This window comes from Cynoglossus semilaevis, chromosome 15, assembly GCF_000523025.1.
Source record: "Cynoglossus semilaevis isolate Cse_v1.0 chromosome 15, Cse_v1.0, whole genome shotgun sequence".
Lineage (NCBI taxonomy): Eukaryota > Metazoa > Chordata > Actinopteri > Pleuronectiformes > Cynoglossidae > Cynoglossus > Cynoglossus semilaevis.
Genome location: NC_024321.1, coordinates 11,034,452 through 11,053,998, shown reverse-complemented (window position 1 = coordinate 11,053,998; position 19,547 = coordinate 11,034,452). Strand labels below are relative to the sequence as shown.

At 43.4% G+C, this 19,547-nt stretch overlaps 1 protein-coding gene across 1 annotated transcript in view; it reads right to left on the bottom strand.

Moving 5' to 3' along the window:
- The window catches only part of LOC103391033 (A disintegrin and metalloproteinase with thrombospondin motifs 2-like), a 101,969-nt gene that overhangs the window by 18,302 nt on the left and 64,120 nt on the right, over nt 1–19,547 (bottom strand). The window contains exons 4-7 of the mRNA XM_008327148.3: nt 7,612–7,817; nt 2,562–2,645; nt 502–658; nt 1–34 (exon numbers count right to left, since the gene is read on the bottom strand). The exon at nt 1–34 is cut by the window's left edge and continues 69 nt beyond it. Coding sequence (XP_008325370.2) covers nt 1–34; nt 502–658; nt 2,562–2,645; nt 7,612–7,817 — 481 coding nt within the window. The remainder of the gene's footprint in view (nt 35–501; nt 659–2,561; nt 2,646–7,611; nt 7,818–19,547) is intronic.

The window sequence follows — 19,547 nt, the reverse complement described above, 5'->3', positions numbered from 1 at the left end:
ACTGCATGGCACATGCCAGTCACTGGAGCGTAACCTTAGACCAAGAAAGAAATCGGAATTAATACTTTTTTTTTTACATTAATCCCACTGCGGGGAGATTCTATATATATTTCTTTGGCTACAGCCTTAGCTCCTAACCCTAAATCACCACCTTCTGCCCCCGCACATGCCAATCCTCAACTCCCTGTGCGCGGCTCTGTCACACATTGTCTCTAATTGTGGAGCTGTTGCTTGCCCTGCACCGTCTATTGATTTTCTGCAGCTGAAGGCTGAGCCCAAGGGCAGCTGAAGGGCTTTGGGATAGCGAGGCCACTGCCTTCACAGGCCTCCCTCCTGGGCCCGCCTGTTAGTCTGCACGCTGCTGCACAGTTAATCATCAACAGGCCAAATGAGCTGATCTATGCGGGAGGCGGAGGGTGTTCCAATTATGCGCCTGCAATATTTGTATCTCAAACAAAGGAAAAAAAAACCTGAGGTTCTTTCAAACACATCCTTCATTACCTTGCATTCCCGTGGGACCAAATTCCTGACGTGTGAGAAATATGGCGTGGTCATGATACTCAGCATCCCCCGTGTCTTTTTTCTGTTGCAAGAAGGCCCAACGACACACGTTTTCCAGACTCTGAGACGGGTTTCCCAGTTCAATCAGACTCATTGACTGGAAAGAAAAGGAACAGAAAGAGAACCAAAAAAGATAGAGTGGGAAAGAGAGAGAGAGGGAGAGAGAGGGAGAGAAAGAGAGAAAAGGGTTTGTGTGAAGGCATGACAAAAAAACAACATACTTTGTAATTCTGATCTAACCCTGTAGAGGGCAGTGTATCAATGCTTTAAATAAGCATAAACTTAAAAAACATCTGTAGAGGGCAGTGTATCTTTAAATAAGCATAAACTTAAAAAACAAATCCAATTGTCATCCCCCATCAACGCACATCGACCCTTAAAGTTCAAAGATAAAAAATATTTGTGGGGACCTGCTAATGTCACAAACATATTGACACACAGATCCAACCTGTTCTTATTTAAACCTCCCTTGATTCTCGTTTCTTTGGCCATTAGCAGTTAATTCATGAAGCTAACTGCACAGTAGCCTAACGTCAGCTAACATCATCGCCTCTGTTTAACGAGAGCCTGAGAAATTAGGTTTGAAGATCTAGTCCTCACGAAAATTATATTAAAAAAACGTGTCTTTAAAAGCACCAAATACAAACATAAGTGTACAAATGAACAACGATTTAAAGGCAGGATCTCTTTACGTACTGCACCAGTACATTCCACTCCCAAAGTACGTCTTAGTATTCACCTTCACCACCATCCATGCTTTCCAGTCTTACGTCCACTCTCCGGCCCCGCCCACTCCTTACCATTGTCTGCAGAACAACTTGTTCCCACTCTCTCTCCCTCTCACTTTCACTCTCTCTCTCACCCTCTCTTCCCCACCCCTTACTTTCTAATTTTCCCTGCTGTTTGTACACACACACACACACACACACACACACACACACACGCAGCTCACAGCTGAATCCAACAGTGTGTGAGGTGTGAGTGCACTGCAGCAGGGACATATGGCCTCCTCCTGAACACGCCCAGTAAAAGTTCACTCTGTGTGTGTGTGTGTGTGTGTCATATTCATCAGGTGCTGGAGCTGGTGTCATAGTTCTCCTTTAGTGTACTCTGTGTACATGTTATGTATGTGTGTGAAGCGTGGGTGTGTGGGTGCGCCTGTTTTCAGGGTCACACAGCCAATCTGCAGGCTGTCTGGGTGCAGCTCTGTTGCCACGGTAATTGGGGATGATGGACAGCCGGAGCTTTGGCTGAAGCTGCATAGGGGCTGGTCCAGAATGACCAATGTAGGAGTGTGCATGTGTGTGTGTGTGTGTGTGTGTCAATGTCTAAGAATGTGTGCTCCACTTGGACATGCAGAGGAACACTGAAGAGATAAGGCAGCAGGATCATAACTGCATCACCCTGCAACTATATCCTGTTAAAATAATGAGTCATTTCCTGCTGGGATGAGCCCGCTCTCTGCTGCCCCTGCTGCCGCCACCCATTTCCAGCTTTATCTGTGTTTGTTCTCTCCTTCCTCTTCCTCTGTCGAGTACAAACGAGCAGATCCAGTTACAGTCCAGAAGACAGCGATGCTGCCCCCCTCCCCTCGCCCCCCCCATGTCCACTTTCTCACTTTATGAATGAGGAAGGGCTATCAATGATTGTTTATCTGTGCCTGGACTTCCCATGATTCAGTGCAGCTGCATACTGGGGAGGGAGGCTGATTGCATAACGGGCGGAGTTTTCTGTGTGCTTTGGTGCTGAACTGTGAAGGCGTGCGACTTGGAAACCGTCCCCTGAGACGCTGCATGCTTTTAGTTGCCTCTTTGCTCAGTTCAGTGGAAGAACAGGCTGCAGGCATCAGCGTGTGTGTTGATGAGTGTGTGCGCATGTGTCAACGTGTCTCTGTGTAGCAATGTCATCGTGTCAGCGCTGTTAGCAGTGGAGACAGAGCGCCTGCACTTCCCCGGGCGTGGAACTCACTGGAGTCCGGACCGGCATCAGTAATGTCTTACCTTGCCGTAGCCCAGCATGATGATCCGGACCAGCACCACGTTGATCTTAGCTCCTAACGACTTGTCATGGTAGATCTCGTTCACCTGCAGTAAAAAACACAACCAACATGAGCATCGACAGGAATAAAAAAACAAAAAAACAAAAACTAACTGTTACTATTGTACGTGTGATCCAGAGACAGTGACTGTGTGTTAGTCCGAAGGCTGAGCAGAAGGTGGCAGAGTTGTTTCATTGCAAGTAATATGTATAATAAATGAGCAGATAAGGTGGAGCAGTTTAAAGATATAGTCAAAAAAATTCATTCAGTTGACAAAAATAACAGTCACCCTGAGATTTTGTGTTTTTAATTCGATTTTATTTATTCATTTTTAAGATATTTATGTCTATAGTACTTTTTCTGGTCCACTTTCTGTCCTCAAAATTCTACAGACCTTCACTGTTCTGAATTATTAAAGAAATTCAAGGGACAAGGTAAGAGAGATGCAGAGACACAGAGGTGGCTGGTTTGTTTTTAGTACTGATTTTTTTTGGTCTTCCACTAAATTATTTAACAACTAAAACATGTCTGTGTCTTCTAAACTAAACACCTAAAAATCACTGTATATATTTACATTTTTTATTCAGTCCTCAATATTGAAAGTTAGTTGAAATAATTTGCCCAGTTCTTCATTTTCAGAACATTTTGAGCTCTTTGCAGATCACCGTATAAACAAACATTTGCTGATTGATTGATTTGTTTTCTGATTGATTGACTCAAAGTCGACGCCCTTCCCAGTGAATCACGTGTCAGAACAAGACAGTAAAGTCTGAAGAAGATTTTAATGCATGTGTTTGACTAGTCTACACCAGTCCAATCAACGTTCTTCGACGTGTTGGCACCCCCTGTGGTCAGTGTGCTGAGCAGACCTACATGGACAGGCACGCAAAATCGATCTTTTCAACCGACTGTATATAAGAATTACCATAATAGAAAAATGTCAAAGAATTCCTTTAAGAGAAAAGTCGGTCGATAGACGCTGGTAGTGGTTCGTAATTAGACTGGTAGGTGAGGAAAGTGCACGGAACTCAGTTTCCCATGAGCACTGGAGGAGGGGAGATGAAGGATAGAGGACGACAAGGAAGGAAAGAAGGCGAGAGAGAGAGCCTGATGCAGGGGAACAAGGTAATGTGTGACAGGGGAGATGCAAAGAGCACTATATTGGTGAAAACATATAGAGAGAAAGTGAGAAAGAGAGAGAGAGAGAGAGGGGGAAAGAGGGAGAGAGAGGGAGAGGAAAATTGGCACGGGAGACGAGGCCTGCTGTCCTCAGTGGCTGTGTGCGGCGCATAATGAGGCAAAAGGATGTAAAACAGACAGCTATAATGAGAAGGCTGATGGACACGCTGCAGAGAAAGAGACACATACTGTATACACATATGCGCACACACACACACACACACGCGCGGCTACGGAGATGAGGAACAGAAACCAGACACATCCAAAGCTATGAATAGAGACAGAGGTGGCAGAGGGGATGAGGGGATGAGAGGAGCGGCGGAGAGGAGAGGAGGCGAACACAGGCAGGAAAGGAAGGAACAGAAAACTTAAAAAGCTAATGAAACAATGGCTCCTCACAGGAAACAAAGGCTGCGCACAGACACGGAGAAGTAAATCACACGGTGAGGTTTAAAGTTGAAAGTCAATCCCGATGCCTTGAACAAGGGCGGAGACACAACAGCATCACATGGAGTTGGGTGACAGCAGATGTTTAAAGTTTTTCTGTTTTTCTAAACCGCTGGCTGGAGTCACACCCGGAACCCTTAAATTGTTGGTTAAAGCTGCGAGTTGTCTTTTTGTTGACGATCCCTTAATATCACATCAACAACACAGGTTCCACAGTGGAACAAAAAAAAAAAAACTGACGAAAAGGCTAATACTGTAAACAACAAGGGACAGACAAATTGTGAGTTTATTTTTTATGAAAGAAATCTCAATACTTTTATTTACTGAACAGAAGGAATCAAGTTACATTAGGTCCAACGTTCAAAGTTCACACTACTAAAAAGCTTGAGTTTATTTTTTATGAAAGAAATACTTTTATTTACTGAATAGAAGGAATCAAGTTACATTAGGTCCGACGTTCAAAGTTCACACTACTAAAAAGCACTGGGTTTGATTCCCTGTATTATTGTGTAGTATAGTGTGTCATTATCTAAACCTTCTCCACACTGACGACAGACTACAACCATCCTGTCAGCCTTTCTAGAATCATTTTCCACGAACACCCAACCTGACATCTCTGGACTATTTCTGTTCAGCGGTGACAAAGATCCGTGACAATCTTATTAGGAAACCCTGCAGGAGTATCAGTTGTAAAAGATATATTTATTTTAATTGCGTTGGTGAGGTGTATGTTTGATTATTGTGACAGTACATCAATTCATTGAGGCTTTTTTTTTTAGTGTGTTTTCTAATTAATAAAACTATTCAGTTGAATTGTCACAGGTTCGGGTCTGACATCACCATGAATTTCATCTAGGGATGGCGTCACAGGTTTGGCATCACCATGAATTTCATCTAGGGATGGGTCGATACAATCGGAGTATCTGTCGATATCGATATTATTCCGATACCTTTTGTGTTGGTAAGCAATTTTTCATTCAGTGTTTTCATTAAAGCGTTTTTTATTTTAGTTTTGAAACATCACATCACTAAGGATTCAAGCTTAGGCATCGGATCGAATGAGGTTTTTCGATATTTGATACTGAAATCTTGACCAATATTGGTCCTATTCCGATCCCAAGTACTGGATCAAAGGATCACTGGTATTTAAGATGGTACTTTTCAAGGACGATGTCTGTTTAAATCTCTTCTAACTTTATTTCTGTGAAAAGAAAAGAAAAGATGTCAACGTCTTGCCACGTGCTTGTCAACAAATACACAGGTGTTCTGTTGTTTTCTCCATGAAACCATGTTTTCTGAGTTTAAATGTGTGGAGCGAAGTAAGAAAGGAAGAGTGAGAGTGAGAGAAGAGAGAGTGACTCTGTCCTCCCACGTTTCTTGTCTCCCCGTCCCTAAACATTTGTCTCATTCTCTTGCTCTCTTGCCAAAATTAGGCCTATGAGGATGTGACACACAATCACTCAAGGTGTGTATGTGTGTGTTAGAGAGTGAGAGAGAGAGAGAGAGAGAGAGAGAGGACGCAGACACTTGGGTGGGTCAGCGACCACGCGGTCAGATCCTGCCTGTTTCCTTGACAACTGGCCAATTAGGGGTGGTTGACTTCTAGGTGACCCCAACTCCACAAGTTCCAATTTAATGAGACCCCTTTCACACACACACACTAGTCTATTTTTGTGAGTAGTACTCAAACACATAATGCATTTCCAAGCCCCTTCCTCCAAACATAATCATCCAAAATAATTCTTTTCTCTAAACTTGCCTTTAACTCCCCTTTTACCCTTTTACAAAGGTACAGATTATGAGAAAATCTTTGAGAATCCTAGTGGCCAGACATGTAACTGCATTATGTAACGTATGAGGGATCGCTCGATCCGATACTCAGGATCGGTATCGGCCTGATATTGGTCAGAATTTCAGGATCAAACATTGAAAAAAAAACCCAACTACAGCCTGTCTGATCCGATACCTGAGCCCAAACGCTCAACTTATTTTTTGGATTCAAAATTGCGAAACAGTTCTGTAAAAGCCTCAGGTGTCTGGCTTTGAGTTAAGAAACACACTTTAAAACTCTGTGTTCATCGAGCACTTGGCCTCCGTTCAGTCCTATCACTGTAATGGCTGTGCTGGCCACTGTAATCTCAGCTGCTCATTTTTATCAAATCATGTCGCTGCGGCTCCAATGGATGTTTAAAGAGTGTTATGATAAAGTACCCCAGTCACGGAGAAATAGAAATGCTAGAGAGGTACACGCAAAAAAAAAAGCAAGTTGGTGCTGCCGAGCGACAGGCAGAGTGATGGAGACACACACACACACACACAGAGAGAGAGAGAGAGAACGCACCACAATCCTGAAGTGAGCAAAGCAAACTTTCAAGAAGAAAGTCGCCCAGATGCCATGCGTAGGAGGCAGCCCTTATTTATTTATTTTTGTTTATCTAACTGTCAGTAATTTATTCTGAACGCACTGTTTAAAATACTCCTGTTCCGTCTGTCTCTCCATCTCTCCCCCCAGAGAGTGGAGGGCTGCTGCGACAGGGCTGCGTCTTGACTTCTCCCACATTGTGTAACAAACAGCTACAAAGACGGCAGAGCTTCTGGTTCGTCGTCGAGCTCTGAGCAGAGTGGGGAAAATAAAGGTGTGGTGGGAATCTTTTCTTATTTTTTGGCCGTACGCTAGCACCTGGTTAACAGTCGGAGATTGGATCGGTTCACGGTGGTCGCAGAAACAAAGAGAAGCAAACAGGTGCGTTTGTATAAACAGACGCACACGCAGTCACAGAAAGAGTGGAAACCGGCTCACCGCAGGTTTAATTTGCAAAGATTAAACCTGGCAAAGTGATCAGTGTTAGATCAGCATGTGTGTACACACACACACACACACACACACACCTGGGAGAGTGTTGTTGTGGCCTGAAGCAGACTGCCTGCTGTTGCTGCTTCTCTCTGTCGCTCTCACACAAACAGACTTGCGGTGAATGATGACATGACATAAAGGTTGATGAAACGATATATGGGAGCCCCTTCAGAGCACAGGGCTCATCTGACGCACACACACACACACACACACACACACAAAATAGCGCGTGCGTAATCTCATCATATTCCGATAGAAAAGAAAGGATTACCTGCGGCTGATTGCTGGATGAGAACATGTAGAAAAGGGAATTGAAACCTCATTCAGACGTACGTGTGTGTGCGTGTGTGCGTACGTGTCTCCCCCCTCCTTGTTTTGACCTCTCTGTGACTTATTTTCCATTAAAACTCAAGAGGGACTGTTTGCCTATTTCATAATTCAGCTTGCTTTAAAGCAGGGGTTCCCAAAGTTCCCACCTGCAGGGCGGCGCTATACTCGCCACAGTGGGAAAACAGCAGTGGTGGTTACTCACGATGTTCATGAGCGTGAGCAGATACTTCTGAACGTGCTCCTTCCCGTGGAACTGGACCACCGAGTCGTCCACGCCGAGCAGCACCTCGATGTTGTAGGCCCTCTCCAGGCTCTGCCTGCGTGATCGCCCGGCCCGTGTGTGGTTGATGCTCTGCTCCACCCCCTGGTACAGAGACTCCAGGTCCATCAGCCCCCCGAGATCAGCACCTGGGGTGAATACACACATGTTTAGAACATTTATCATTTCATAAACTTTTTTATGCGTTCTTGCTGAAATTACATCTTCCTGTTTATACATCTTTTAAAAAGAACGTTTTTTTTGTGTGATGAAAGGAGTTCATTTTGTCTCCAAAAGTAAGAGAACGACTGGGCCACACAGGAAAATGTTTCAGAAGAATTTGAAACTTAAGTTCTAAACTGCGTCCAGTCAGGTGGTCTACTGGCTGTAGGGGGCTTTGTGAGGACCCCTAGAGGACAGTTCTTTGGCCGAGTTGTCTTAAATGCATCACTTGTCTTCAAAAAAAACATTGCAGTATTTAAAAAGTAAGTCCACAGAATCCAGCATGTGTGTTTCTGGTAAGCGGTGGAAAGCGGTGCGGCGATTCTTCGCAGATCCGTTCCCTAATCGAGCACATATTTCTGCCCTCGTCTGAATAAAGGCAGCAGATGGTTCTCGCCAAACACACGGGCCGCGACGGCTCCTTCACACACGAGCTGCCCACCCCGTTCTTTTCTTGGCTTGGTACACGGTGGAAAAAATGTAAACTACACTAGAAAGTTAATTTAAGGTTCTTCCATCGGAAAGTGTGGGAATAGCAGCAGCAGCAGCAGCAGCAGCAGCAGCAGCAGCAGCAGCAGCAGCAGCCGTGTAGTGATGACCGTTTCCTTGGTTTTGAACGCTGGTATGTTGAACAAAGTTTCAAACTATCCATCGGATTCTCTTATGCAGAGTTGCAGGATGCTAAAGATAAATTTTCCCGCTTGCAAAGCCAAGGCCGTCTGTCCCCCGTCCCCCGTCATCCCCTCCTCCCCTCTCCCTCTGTCATCCCCCTGGTATGTAGACACAGCATGGCCTTGCCTGTGTGGAAGTCGTGCAATCTTGAACATGTGGAATCAAAAAGGCATTTCAGTTCCCGACTCCATCCAAGGCCTCCGACTGCCAAGAATCACACACAACTTAGTTTATGGACTGTGTGTGTGTGTGTGTGTGTCCAGGTGCAGACAAACATTTTCAATTGGGCAATAAATCACTGTTCCAACCGAAGCTAACCAGCTAGCTCCATCTCAGGAGCGGGGTCGGCTAACTGTAACAGATATGCTGGCGTTAGGCGGCGAAGCTTTGTTCTATGAAGTGGAGCTAAACAGACTCAACACGTGAGAGAACAAAATGAAGGGAGAAGACAGAGTGAACGACAAGGGGAGTGGAAGAAAGATCTGCCACCTCGTCTCCCAATCAGCAAGGGGCATCCCACTTACCCACTCCCTCTTATGCAATGTTTCCAAGGCAACGGGCTCATGGGTAAAACAAGGATAGCATTGGCTAATATTGGCTCCGGAGCCGCTAGAGAAATGAATCTGGAAGTCTGAATATCTTCCCACATTGCAGTGAGAGACAGAGTACCTGCACTGACTGAGACAGAAACAGGAGGTCGAGGGCAGAGAGAGAGACAGAGAGAGAGGGAAGTAAATAAAAGACAAGAGACGATGAGAGGAGAATTTAAAAATCCTACCAGAGCAGCAGCTGGTACAGCTACAGCTTTTTCCTCCATTCACTTTTAGAAGAAATAACCTTTTTACTGTAGCATTGTTTCCCAAAGACTGGGTCGCGACCCTCAGGTAGATCGCAAGCGATTTTTTTTTTTTTGGGTTGTCTCGCATCATGTTTCCCAGGGGTTTACGAATAATATCTATTGACTTGGGTCGTGAAGGTTTGTGGATAGGACCGATGCTTAGAGAGATGTCCACACTTTTTTGGCTTGGGAGCTACTGTTCAAATGACCAGGCTACTGTAATCTACCAATGTCAAAAACAATAATATACACTAACTCAAATGAACATACTTTTTTTATACATTATATCAGATCTGGGAAAACTACGGCCTGAGGGCCAGATACGGTCCACTGGGCTTACTAATCCGGCCCACCAAACACTGGTACAAGGTATGGTAAAGACTGATGTTAGTCTTTTGGTTTCATGCATTCACAATGAATCAACTGCAATTTCTGTTGTTGCCACTAAGTGGCAGCAGACATCAAATGTGCCAAATTATCTCGGAAAGTTATCCTGATCTACCAGCTCTGCCTTTGTGATCTACATATTTGGCACCCACGCCTTAAATGATAATAAAAGTGTGTAAATGAACTGACTGTTGTCAAAGCCTGAGTCTAAATCCACCTTTGGCCTCTTCTCGTTACAGCTGCCTTTAACGAGCCTGATGTCATAATGACACCATCTGCTCTCAGGTCCAGATTTTTTCTTCTGCTTCTTTATTATGTGGTGGTTGAACTAAAACTGAACAGTGTTTTTATATTCTACAGTAACTGCAGCGCTTAACAAAACACAGCAGTACGAAAAATGCAATATATGTTTTCATTGTAAAGTACTCCGGCAGTACGAAAAACGCAGTACGAAAAACGCAATATATGTTTTCATTGTAAAGTACTTGAAGTACTTGTAGTCTGTGTCTCTACAATTTGAAAGAAAGGCAGAAATTATACTCAATGGCTGAAGAAAAAAAAAAAACTCCAAACAATTACACACTTTGACACAATACACACAGCTCTTGCTCTCATGTGTTCACATTCACGTGGTGAATGGAGCACGGCCCTATTAGGAGACAAAGGTTCTTTGTCTTTCAACCTTTGCCAAATGTCAAGAATGTCTGGTTGCGTGCAGGAAATGAGTTGAGGGGGAGAGGGGTTGAAAGAGTATGTGTAGATTACAAGGCACAACAACGGAGAGAGGAATAATACTGATAATTCAAGCCTCATCCCAGCAGCCATCTTAGGTTTGAGGTGATGGTCCGTCGATTCTGACCATCACTGGTCTGTAAGTAGAGATGGTTTCTACCAGTGGTTAGTGAACGCAGTAAGGCGGTGCAGTAGTATGAGTCCTGCCTGCCAGTCCCTAAACCTGGGTTATATAAAGAATTGTTTCCCAAAGACTGGGTCGTGGCCCCAGGTAGGTCACAAGAGTTATTTTTTTTGGGTCGTTTCGCATCATGTTTCCCAGGAGTTTACTTGGTTCGCGGAGGTTTGTGACTTTTAAAATATGGGTCCCCAGAAAAAAAAGAACTTTCAGAAGTTTCGGAGCTGTTTTTGTCATCCTCAAGAAGTGTTAAAACTTTCCTGCCAACAGCAAACTATTCTCTAACATGGGCTGCTAAAGCTGTTGCCATGGCAGCAGTGAGGGACGTACAGCTGCCAAACAATACTCCTCGGACCTTTGATCGACCAAAACATTTTCGGGGTGAGCTAATTAGCTTATTAGCTAATTAATGTAGGGGGTTATTTCTTGGGAATTGGTGTGGTATTATAACACAATTATCTCACGAAGGACATATTTTCAAACCTTGCAATGAAAGCGTTGTTAAATCACAGATGACATTCAAAGAAGTAATAAGGTTAAGGGTACGGCAGTAATGTGGAAAGTCCTGAAATAACTTTTGGGATACGGCCCACACATACATGAGATTTTCTCAGAAGTGACTGAAATACTTTTTTCCCCTCATTTTCTTTTCTTCCTCTAAGACTGCATCGACTAGTGATCGGTAGCAGGAAAGACGTGGGAAGACGGGACTCATTAGCTCCCACCTGAGTCCAAGGCCATGCATGCTCCGGGGAGAGGCCATCGTTATTCACACATATGAACTCATTTACCTACAGACACGTCTTGGTCATACAGCTCCCAGGGCCTGGGTCATTTTTTCTTCTTTCTGGTGACAGCTTTATGGGTTGTCAAGGTGATAAGTGGCTTGGACAGTGGACAGTTAGCGCTGCTGCTACCATCTGGGCAGGTAGAAACATGCCACACTGTCCCACACATTGTCCTTATACTGAATGCTCATTATTTCTCCTCCGTATGACAGCTGTAAAGGCTACACAGCCCGGAACACATGAACTGTGCTTCCCATAATCATATTGCTATTAATTATTTAGGTTGGCAGCACTCTAATGCTACATGGGCAGCTCCCTGCAGACCAGCACAATTATTCACACACCAAACACCAAACTTTGCCCAGTCGTTAACAACCACTTTAGGTCGGAGCTGTTTATTTTTAGGAGTGGTTCCATTAGCGCTGATAGCATGTTTTTTTTTTCCTTCATTTGACAACATTTGGGACGATGCATTTTGTTGTTTCCCTGAAAACGCAGCAGTGCATTTAAGCCTGCGGGAAGCAGCTTTTATAATCAGCAGGCGAGAGGGGCCACCTATGTTCACAGCTACGCCACGTCTAAATGGATCTCTGATGGTTTGGGAGACAAGGCAACCTTTAGCTCTACCCACTTACATCACCGTCTGTCTGTCTGTCAGGGAGGTGCAGCGGTGCACACCAAAGCCTGTTGTACTCCCAGGTTTCATTTGTTGAGCATTCTTTATTAGGTCTGTAATAAGCGCAGACCTGCGTACATATTCATAACGTGCATTTTGTGGAATGAAATAAAACCCTGGTCTTTGAAACAGATTAAATTGGCAGTGAAGGTTGCATGTGTCGCCATAAGTGAGCGTGAGAGTCCTTATTGCTCATAAGCTGAGAGTTGCACGGCGAACGCCTTCTACTGTATAATACCAACAATTGCATCGTGGGAAACACTGCTGTAAACACTGCAAATTAATCTCAAAACAGGCTAATCTGATTATTGTCAGCCGTCAAAGCAATATCCTCACTTCTGCCCCACACCCTCCGTCTGCTGCGCTCTGCGGTTGCTTCCACAGAGCCCTGTGTAAACTGGAAAGCCTTCGTGTCCAATAAGACGGCAGAGGCAGCCTGATATAGGGCTTATAATGGCCAGTCTCATCCCAGGTCTGAAAAATGACCTGTCTGAGTGTCCGTCCATCAGTCCATCCCTGTGTCTGTCCACTTCTGCCTCAGAAAACCAAGACATTTATAAAGGTAGAACTCTAGTATTAGACCAGTGGTTCTTAATTATTTTCTGTCATGCAGAATACATCGATAAATATGAATGACAACACAAATTGACTTGGTGGGCCGCATTTGGCCCGTGGGCCTTAAGTTTGACACGTGATTTACTGTAAATGTTTATTGATTTTTCAACAAATATATTATTTTAATAAAAAATAAAAACCCAATTACTGGAACTGGAACAGAACAGTATCACAGTATTTTGTTACTCAAGTATTTTTCTCACGCTATGTACTGTATGTACATCAGTTGGTCAGTATGTTTATTCTTCTTTGTCCTCTGTGACATTTTTGTTCATCTGCACATTATCCGTCCCCAAAAAAAAGTCTTTCACTGAACCCCTGTGTCTACTTGTTGATGTTCCACCTTAAACGGCTGCGTAAAAAAAATAATTATTCCTGTGACCATTCTGAAAAGCTTCTCCTTTCTGCTGTCCTCACTATATCCTCATTTATCCTTCCTTCACTTGTGCCCACAGGCAATGTCCTGTCCTGTCCTGTCCTGTCTGTGAGGTCCTCAAAGAGCCGCCAGCAGAAGCCACCTGAGACGTCCAGCTCCGCGGTTATTATGACAGGCCGAGCGGCCAAACATCTGTCAACCTGAGCACTGTGGGGACGGAGGGAGAGGAGGAGCAGGGGAGGAGAAAGATAAGTGGAGACGGAGAAGGAAATGTGATGGGGACGAGATAAAAACAACAGCATGAGGTGGGAAAGTGGAGATTTAATAATGAGGAGGTGGAGCAGGAGTCCTACCATGTTGAAAAGAAGAGTCGCAGAGAAAAAAGTCTGAAAGTCTGAAAGCTAGAAATTCAATATGAAACAATGGCAACAATTTGCCCTGAGAATTAGCCTCGTTTTAGCATTAACCCAATGAACATATTCATAATAAATATATAAATATATCTCAGTACATCACCTCACATCTGCTATGGGTGAAAATGATGCAAACTGGTAATTACTTTGGTAATTTTAGTACACATTACCAGCGTACAAGAGTGATGCACAAACCAGATCTCCATGTGACAGTTATAAGATGGAAAACTTTACTCAACCCAAAGAGTAAATGTCATAAAATATGGTGAAACCAGATTTATACAAATCTAGAAACAAGTGCTGTGAAAACTCAACGCTGATGTCAAAGAATTTTGTCTGCAAGTAAAAAAGGAAAACAACTTTTTTTTTTTTGGTCATTGACTCAGTCTCCGCAGATGTCCAGCAGAGTGGACAAAGTCTCTTACAGAACTAGAGATTAAACTGACTGTTAACCAAGTCATAAAAGGTCATTTTGTGTGGATTTTGTGAACACACCATAAGACCTAAAGATTAAATCTAATGACCCAGGGCTTTATACAAACAACACTGTTTTTTCTAAAGGGTACGTGTGAGAGCTACCCCTGCTGGTAAAGAGTAGTATGTCAGGGAAAACACTTATAGTTAACTTAAGTTGTGACTCGGAGGCAAAGTCCACCATTTCTATGGTTTATATTTGATGGATACAGTAGAGTAAGGAGACACAATGTTAGTTGGTCCTTTATACTGCAGACTCCCCCAAGTGGCAGTGTTAAATAAAATATGACGTTTTATTGGATCTTTGACAACTTTGGAGAAAATTCAAGAAAGGCAGGACAGCAATGACTGGGACAAAAGCTGAACAGAGATTCTTAGACAATATGTAAAAGAGGACGTGGGAGACAGAGCTGTGGAGGACATGGAGGACAGATCCATTCAAAGAAGGCGAGAAAAGAAAAGGAGAAGAAATCAAATCAAATAAAACGTCAACGTTACAGTGAATTTTGCGCAGAATTAGGATTTTTTTTGTTTTGTTTTACGTTTGTGAATGTTGTTCATAACCATCGTTGGCAGAGGAAGACGTGGAGCGAGCGTCAGTGAAAGAAGCAGAAAGTTGATTTGAAGGTGCGGCGTAATATGTATGCAAATATTCCCTGCTTCAAAGTGTCCAGTGGAGCACAGTGTGCGTGCCACAGGGCAGCGGGACCAGGATTCGTCATCCGTTATCGCCTCATCATTGATGGTAATCATAAACACAGGCGCTCCACTCTAACACAGTTACAGTAAACCTAAACCGAGGAGTAAATCAACAGATTATGCAGTAGTGAAAAATACTGCACGGCGTAGGTGAAATACTCTAATAGCTTGGACAGAATAGTAAAAACAAAAGTATTTTTGGATTTTTAAAAACCGCTCCTACACTGTGAGTTTTACACTAAGTGCGTAGTCGGCCCACAGACGGCGTTCTGTACGAGCCAGACTGGAGGGAATTAATAAAGCACTAGAGTGTGTCGGTGTTACTAAGTTGGCAGCCTATCATAACAAAGTCTTTCAGAGCAGTTATCAATTAGAAACAATTAAAGCAGCCATTCATCATTCCCGCAAAAGCCAGCTCGGTGACAGAGGAGCTGATAAACTGTAATCAGAACTGCAATCTGCTGGTTCCATTTAGAAGAGCTCACATCTCAGAGTGAACCCGTGGACAGTACGCGAGACAGGTAGAAAAAAAAAAGACCACCAGAGAAAAGGATGCTGTGTTTAAGTACGCTCTGTAAACTAGGAAATCCTTGGAGAAAGTTCCCTTTTAGCGTACAATTCACTTTAACCACTAGTAGTCGCTATCCTGATAGCAAGCATTATCACTGCAAAACCAACTTCCTGTCATCATGACAGCACACAGTGAGGGCTGCTACACCCTGCCCCCCTCCCCCCTTCATCCTCCCTCCCATCCTCCCATATGGTTAATCACTGCAGCCTCTTCCGTACAGAGGTAACTCTATACTCGGGCAGGGAGGACAGTGGAGCGACTGGAGCGGTCGCTCCTGTCTCTGCGTTTCTAATGAAAGTCCCGGGTAAACAGATCAACACGCACACAGACAGATGGCCGACGAGGGAGAGACCGCTGGGAATTTCAAACATACCAAACAGCATGACTTCGGAAAACCTCTGTTTTATCAACGGCAGTTTGTACTGTAACAAACTGGATTCTAGAACAGGTTTTGGGATCACTTTTGTATCCAACAGCCAGACGGAGTAGGAGGTCGTTCATCTTTAACAAAGAGGCTATTACTGTGTACTAATTAGGGATGGCTTAATGAGTATTAGGCCTTAGGTATCGGAATGAACGGACTATAGTTGTCTTTGTTCAATCTAGTTTGACCAATATCGGACCGATACCGATCTCGGGTATCGGCTCATGCCATCCCTAACAGAAACAAGCAATTCCTTTAGATAAGTTTCTCTAATCCCGGTCAGAGGAATGGGCCGTGAGGGTGAGGAATAAAGTGAGAAGAATTTTTTAAAATAAAGATAGAATATCTTTACTAAGAGCAGTTTTATTGTAATTGTGGTTTTTAACCTGTTGATCCTACAGTTACTCCGTTTCATTTGACGGTCGACTCGTCCACTCTCTTCAGGACACGGGCCTCCAGGTCGGCTCTGATGAAATGAGAAATCTGCTGTTTCCCATTTCAACCTCTTTATCCCCAACAGAACGGAAACAAGTGACTGCGAGGCAGAGGAAAGTGGAGGAAGCACAGGAACCAAACGGTGGGTGGGGGGGGGGGACGGGGGGGGGGGACCTCGGGGTTTCGGTCCTCTATTTTCTCTTTAAGGGGAGTAATATATCTCCATCTCCGTCCATCTCCTCGTGTTGGAGTGGGTCTCGCCGAGCTGCCTAAGGAAATTGCCTGATGGTCCCTATGACCCTGGTCTATATGTGGACACGTGGACACACACACACACACACTGAGGCAGAGGGAGGTGGCCTCGGTGACACTGATTAAATATTCATCGGCCGATTCTCTCTCATTAATAATGAGAGCTGCAGCACTGATTACTCTGTGAACGTGTGTGTGATTCCTGCACAGTCGGCGGTTACTAACATGTGACGCTGCAAAAGACTGACTGACGGAGCAATGCTAAGGTACAATCATTCATATTGAATTACATAAGTGTATGCTAGCTTGGGTTTGATAAAAGAGAGTTATTCTTGAAATTAAGATTTTGAATTTCTTTTTTTATATTATTCTATGTATTTGTGCATATTTGAGTCTGGCGTCTGAATATTAGGAATGAAAAAAACTTAAAAAAAAACCTTTACAATGTTATGGTATACTTATAATGTTTATTCACAAATCACATCTGTCTGGGCTGAAGTTGCTGAAGAAGCTGTAACTCATTTTCAGGATGAAAGGCGCAAAACAGTACCAACACTGACCATCACTGAGTTCTATGGTACCGATGAGGGATTAGAAATGTAGCCATTTAAAAAAAAACAAAAAAAATCTCCCTGCAGTTTCCACTTTTGTCCTGTTGGTACTTTTTTTTTTTTATATACCTCAGTGCTGAGTCACCTCATCCACTGTTTTGCTGACTCGGCCTTTATGCCTGCAGGTTCACAAATACTGCTTGATTCATTCACTGTTTGAACAATGAAAAGAGTCTTGATGTGACTAAACATTTGGGAAAATGTACGTTTGGTTTGTTCCTGGGTTTGGAGACAGAGTACAGAAGGTCTATTTTCAGTAATAAATCCTCAAATCTTTACAGTTCTTGGAATATTACGGCAGTACTCTGTACATGTCTGTGTCCTCATGAATGGCACGGCGGTACGTTGAGACAGGACCGGAGCGAGAACAGGTGCCCTTTAACTACCCCCACACACCTGATTGACAACCTGATCCCCACCTCCTCCACCCCTCAGGCAGTGGAGCGACTCAGGCCTTAGTATCCAACCCCTCCCGCCACCCACACACCTCCAGTCTCTCTGGACCGAGTTGTCACAACCTGCATTGTCTGTCTGCGGCTGATGGAAATCATCCTATTAGCTCCACGCTAATGTCTGCTCTGGATTCCTGGGACGCTCCGACCGCCACCATTTTAATTGGCCGATTATATTAATATTTCATCCATTTAAATAAAGGACATCACCTTTCCTTTCACTCGGCCTGAACTCGACCGCCGCTCGCCGTGTGAGACGAAGAATATCGACCGTGGTTTGTACATTTTAAACAGTGACATGTTGCGTCACTGTGGAAGCTAACGCTAACGCTCTGTTTGTTGACAATGAAAACGAAAATACAATTGGTCACAGTTTACTGTAGTTCAGTTTACGTCCAATAGCATCGGTTGTAAAAGCATCAGTATTGATTGAATGATCCTGATTGGCCATAACGATACAAGACGATACAATACACTATTACAGTAACAGTTATAGTGCCCCCTGTGGACGAGGGATGTAAAGACAGATGTTTTCAAGGCGCTAATGTAAAAAACTTCCATCATAGAAGTACTTTCCTTCGTTCTGTGTATTCATTTACCTGATACACTCTGCTTCTGGAATATTCTACTAATTTGCACCAGTGCGTTCCAGAACATTTCCTCCATTTAAACAAAATTGCTTTTCTTCGACGTGTTTCTGAGAGTCCTGCTCTGAAATCAACTTTAGAGTGAAAACACGTCCTGGATCTCCACTTGTCAAATGACCTCATATGGTCTTCATTCACCGAATTCAAGAGGACCAGGTGGAACCGTCAGGCGGGAAACACTTCAAAGGCAGAATGAAACAAAAGTCTGTTGTTATTCACAGAAAGTCAGGGGGAAAAAGAAAAAAGTCAAAGTTCATCCAAGTTTTGGGAGTTTGTTCAACTCTACGTTTGCAATAAAAATGCAAGTGAGCATGTGGCGCCGACACGTATACACACCTGTGTGAACACACACACACACACACACCTGTCAGCCCTGAGGCTACCTCCAGGACACATGGATGATAGAGGCACAGGGAGGAAAGGTAACAAACTTTGGACAGATGTATGATGGGAAATATAAGTAAATATAGAATGAAGCTAATGATTTCATTCACTAAAGATCAGCGATGACTTGTGGTCAACTGTCATTATTACATATGTATGTCTTATTTACACACAAACATATAAAATTTAAAATTATAAATATAAATAAATATAAAAAAATAAAAATATAAATTTAAAATAAAAATACAAACATATACATTTAAATTAAAAAAAGTTTAAAAATAATGTCCAAAGTTGCTGCACGATTTAAGCTAAATCAGCTAAAAAACTATTTCTACATATGTTTACATTTCTGTCGCATTTAAAATCCAAATCTAAATCTAATTCTCTAGACAGAAAAAAAGTAGAACAAATGCATATTTTGTCAACAGGAATTCCCATTAAAAACCCCCTCATATTAATGAGCATTTGGTAGCGGTAGCATCCGTGTGAGTGGCTGTATCAACGTGCTAGCTAACATGGGATTAAACTGGAGAGGCAGAAATCAGATGACAGTACCAAAATATAAATCCCAGGATCGTGTGTTTATTCAGTTCCTCGCTCGGAATTTGGTCTCTTATTATTCTCTGTGTGTTAGAAGCAAAATCCATATTTAGCTTCATCGCAGCACCATAAGGAGTCTGGGTAAATGAGCCCCTGAACCTGGCAGGATGACACACCTATACACAAAGTACCAGGAAAGCAAACATGGTTGTAATGAAGTTAAACCCTTCAGGGAAGCGCAGCGTAAGACGCCAGCATGAAAAGTTAAAGTCATCAATTTAGACTTTTTTCCCCCCCTGTCAACTCTGCTGCTGAAAGTTTGTTATGTGGAGAAAAGCTGAGAGTTAAGAGCGGGTATCTGAGTATTGTAGTATATGACAGGGCGATGGAGCCTTGACTTGACATCGCCCAGGACTGCATTTGTCACGCCTGAAGGTGAAAATTGGTGCCAGGAGAAATATAACCACAGGTATGATTGTGAGGTGACACC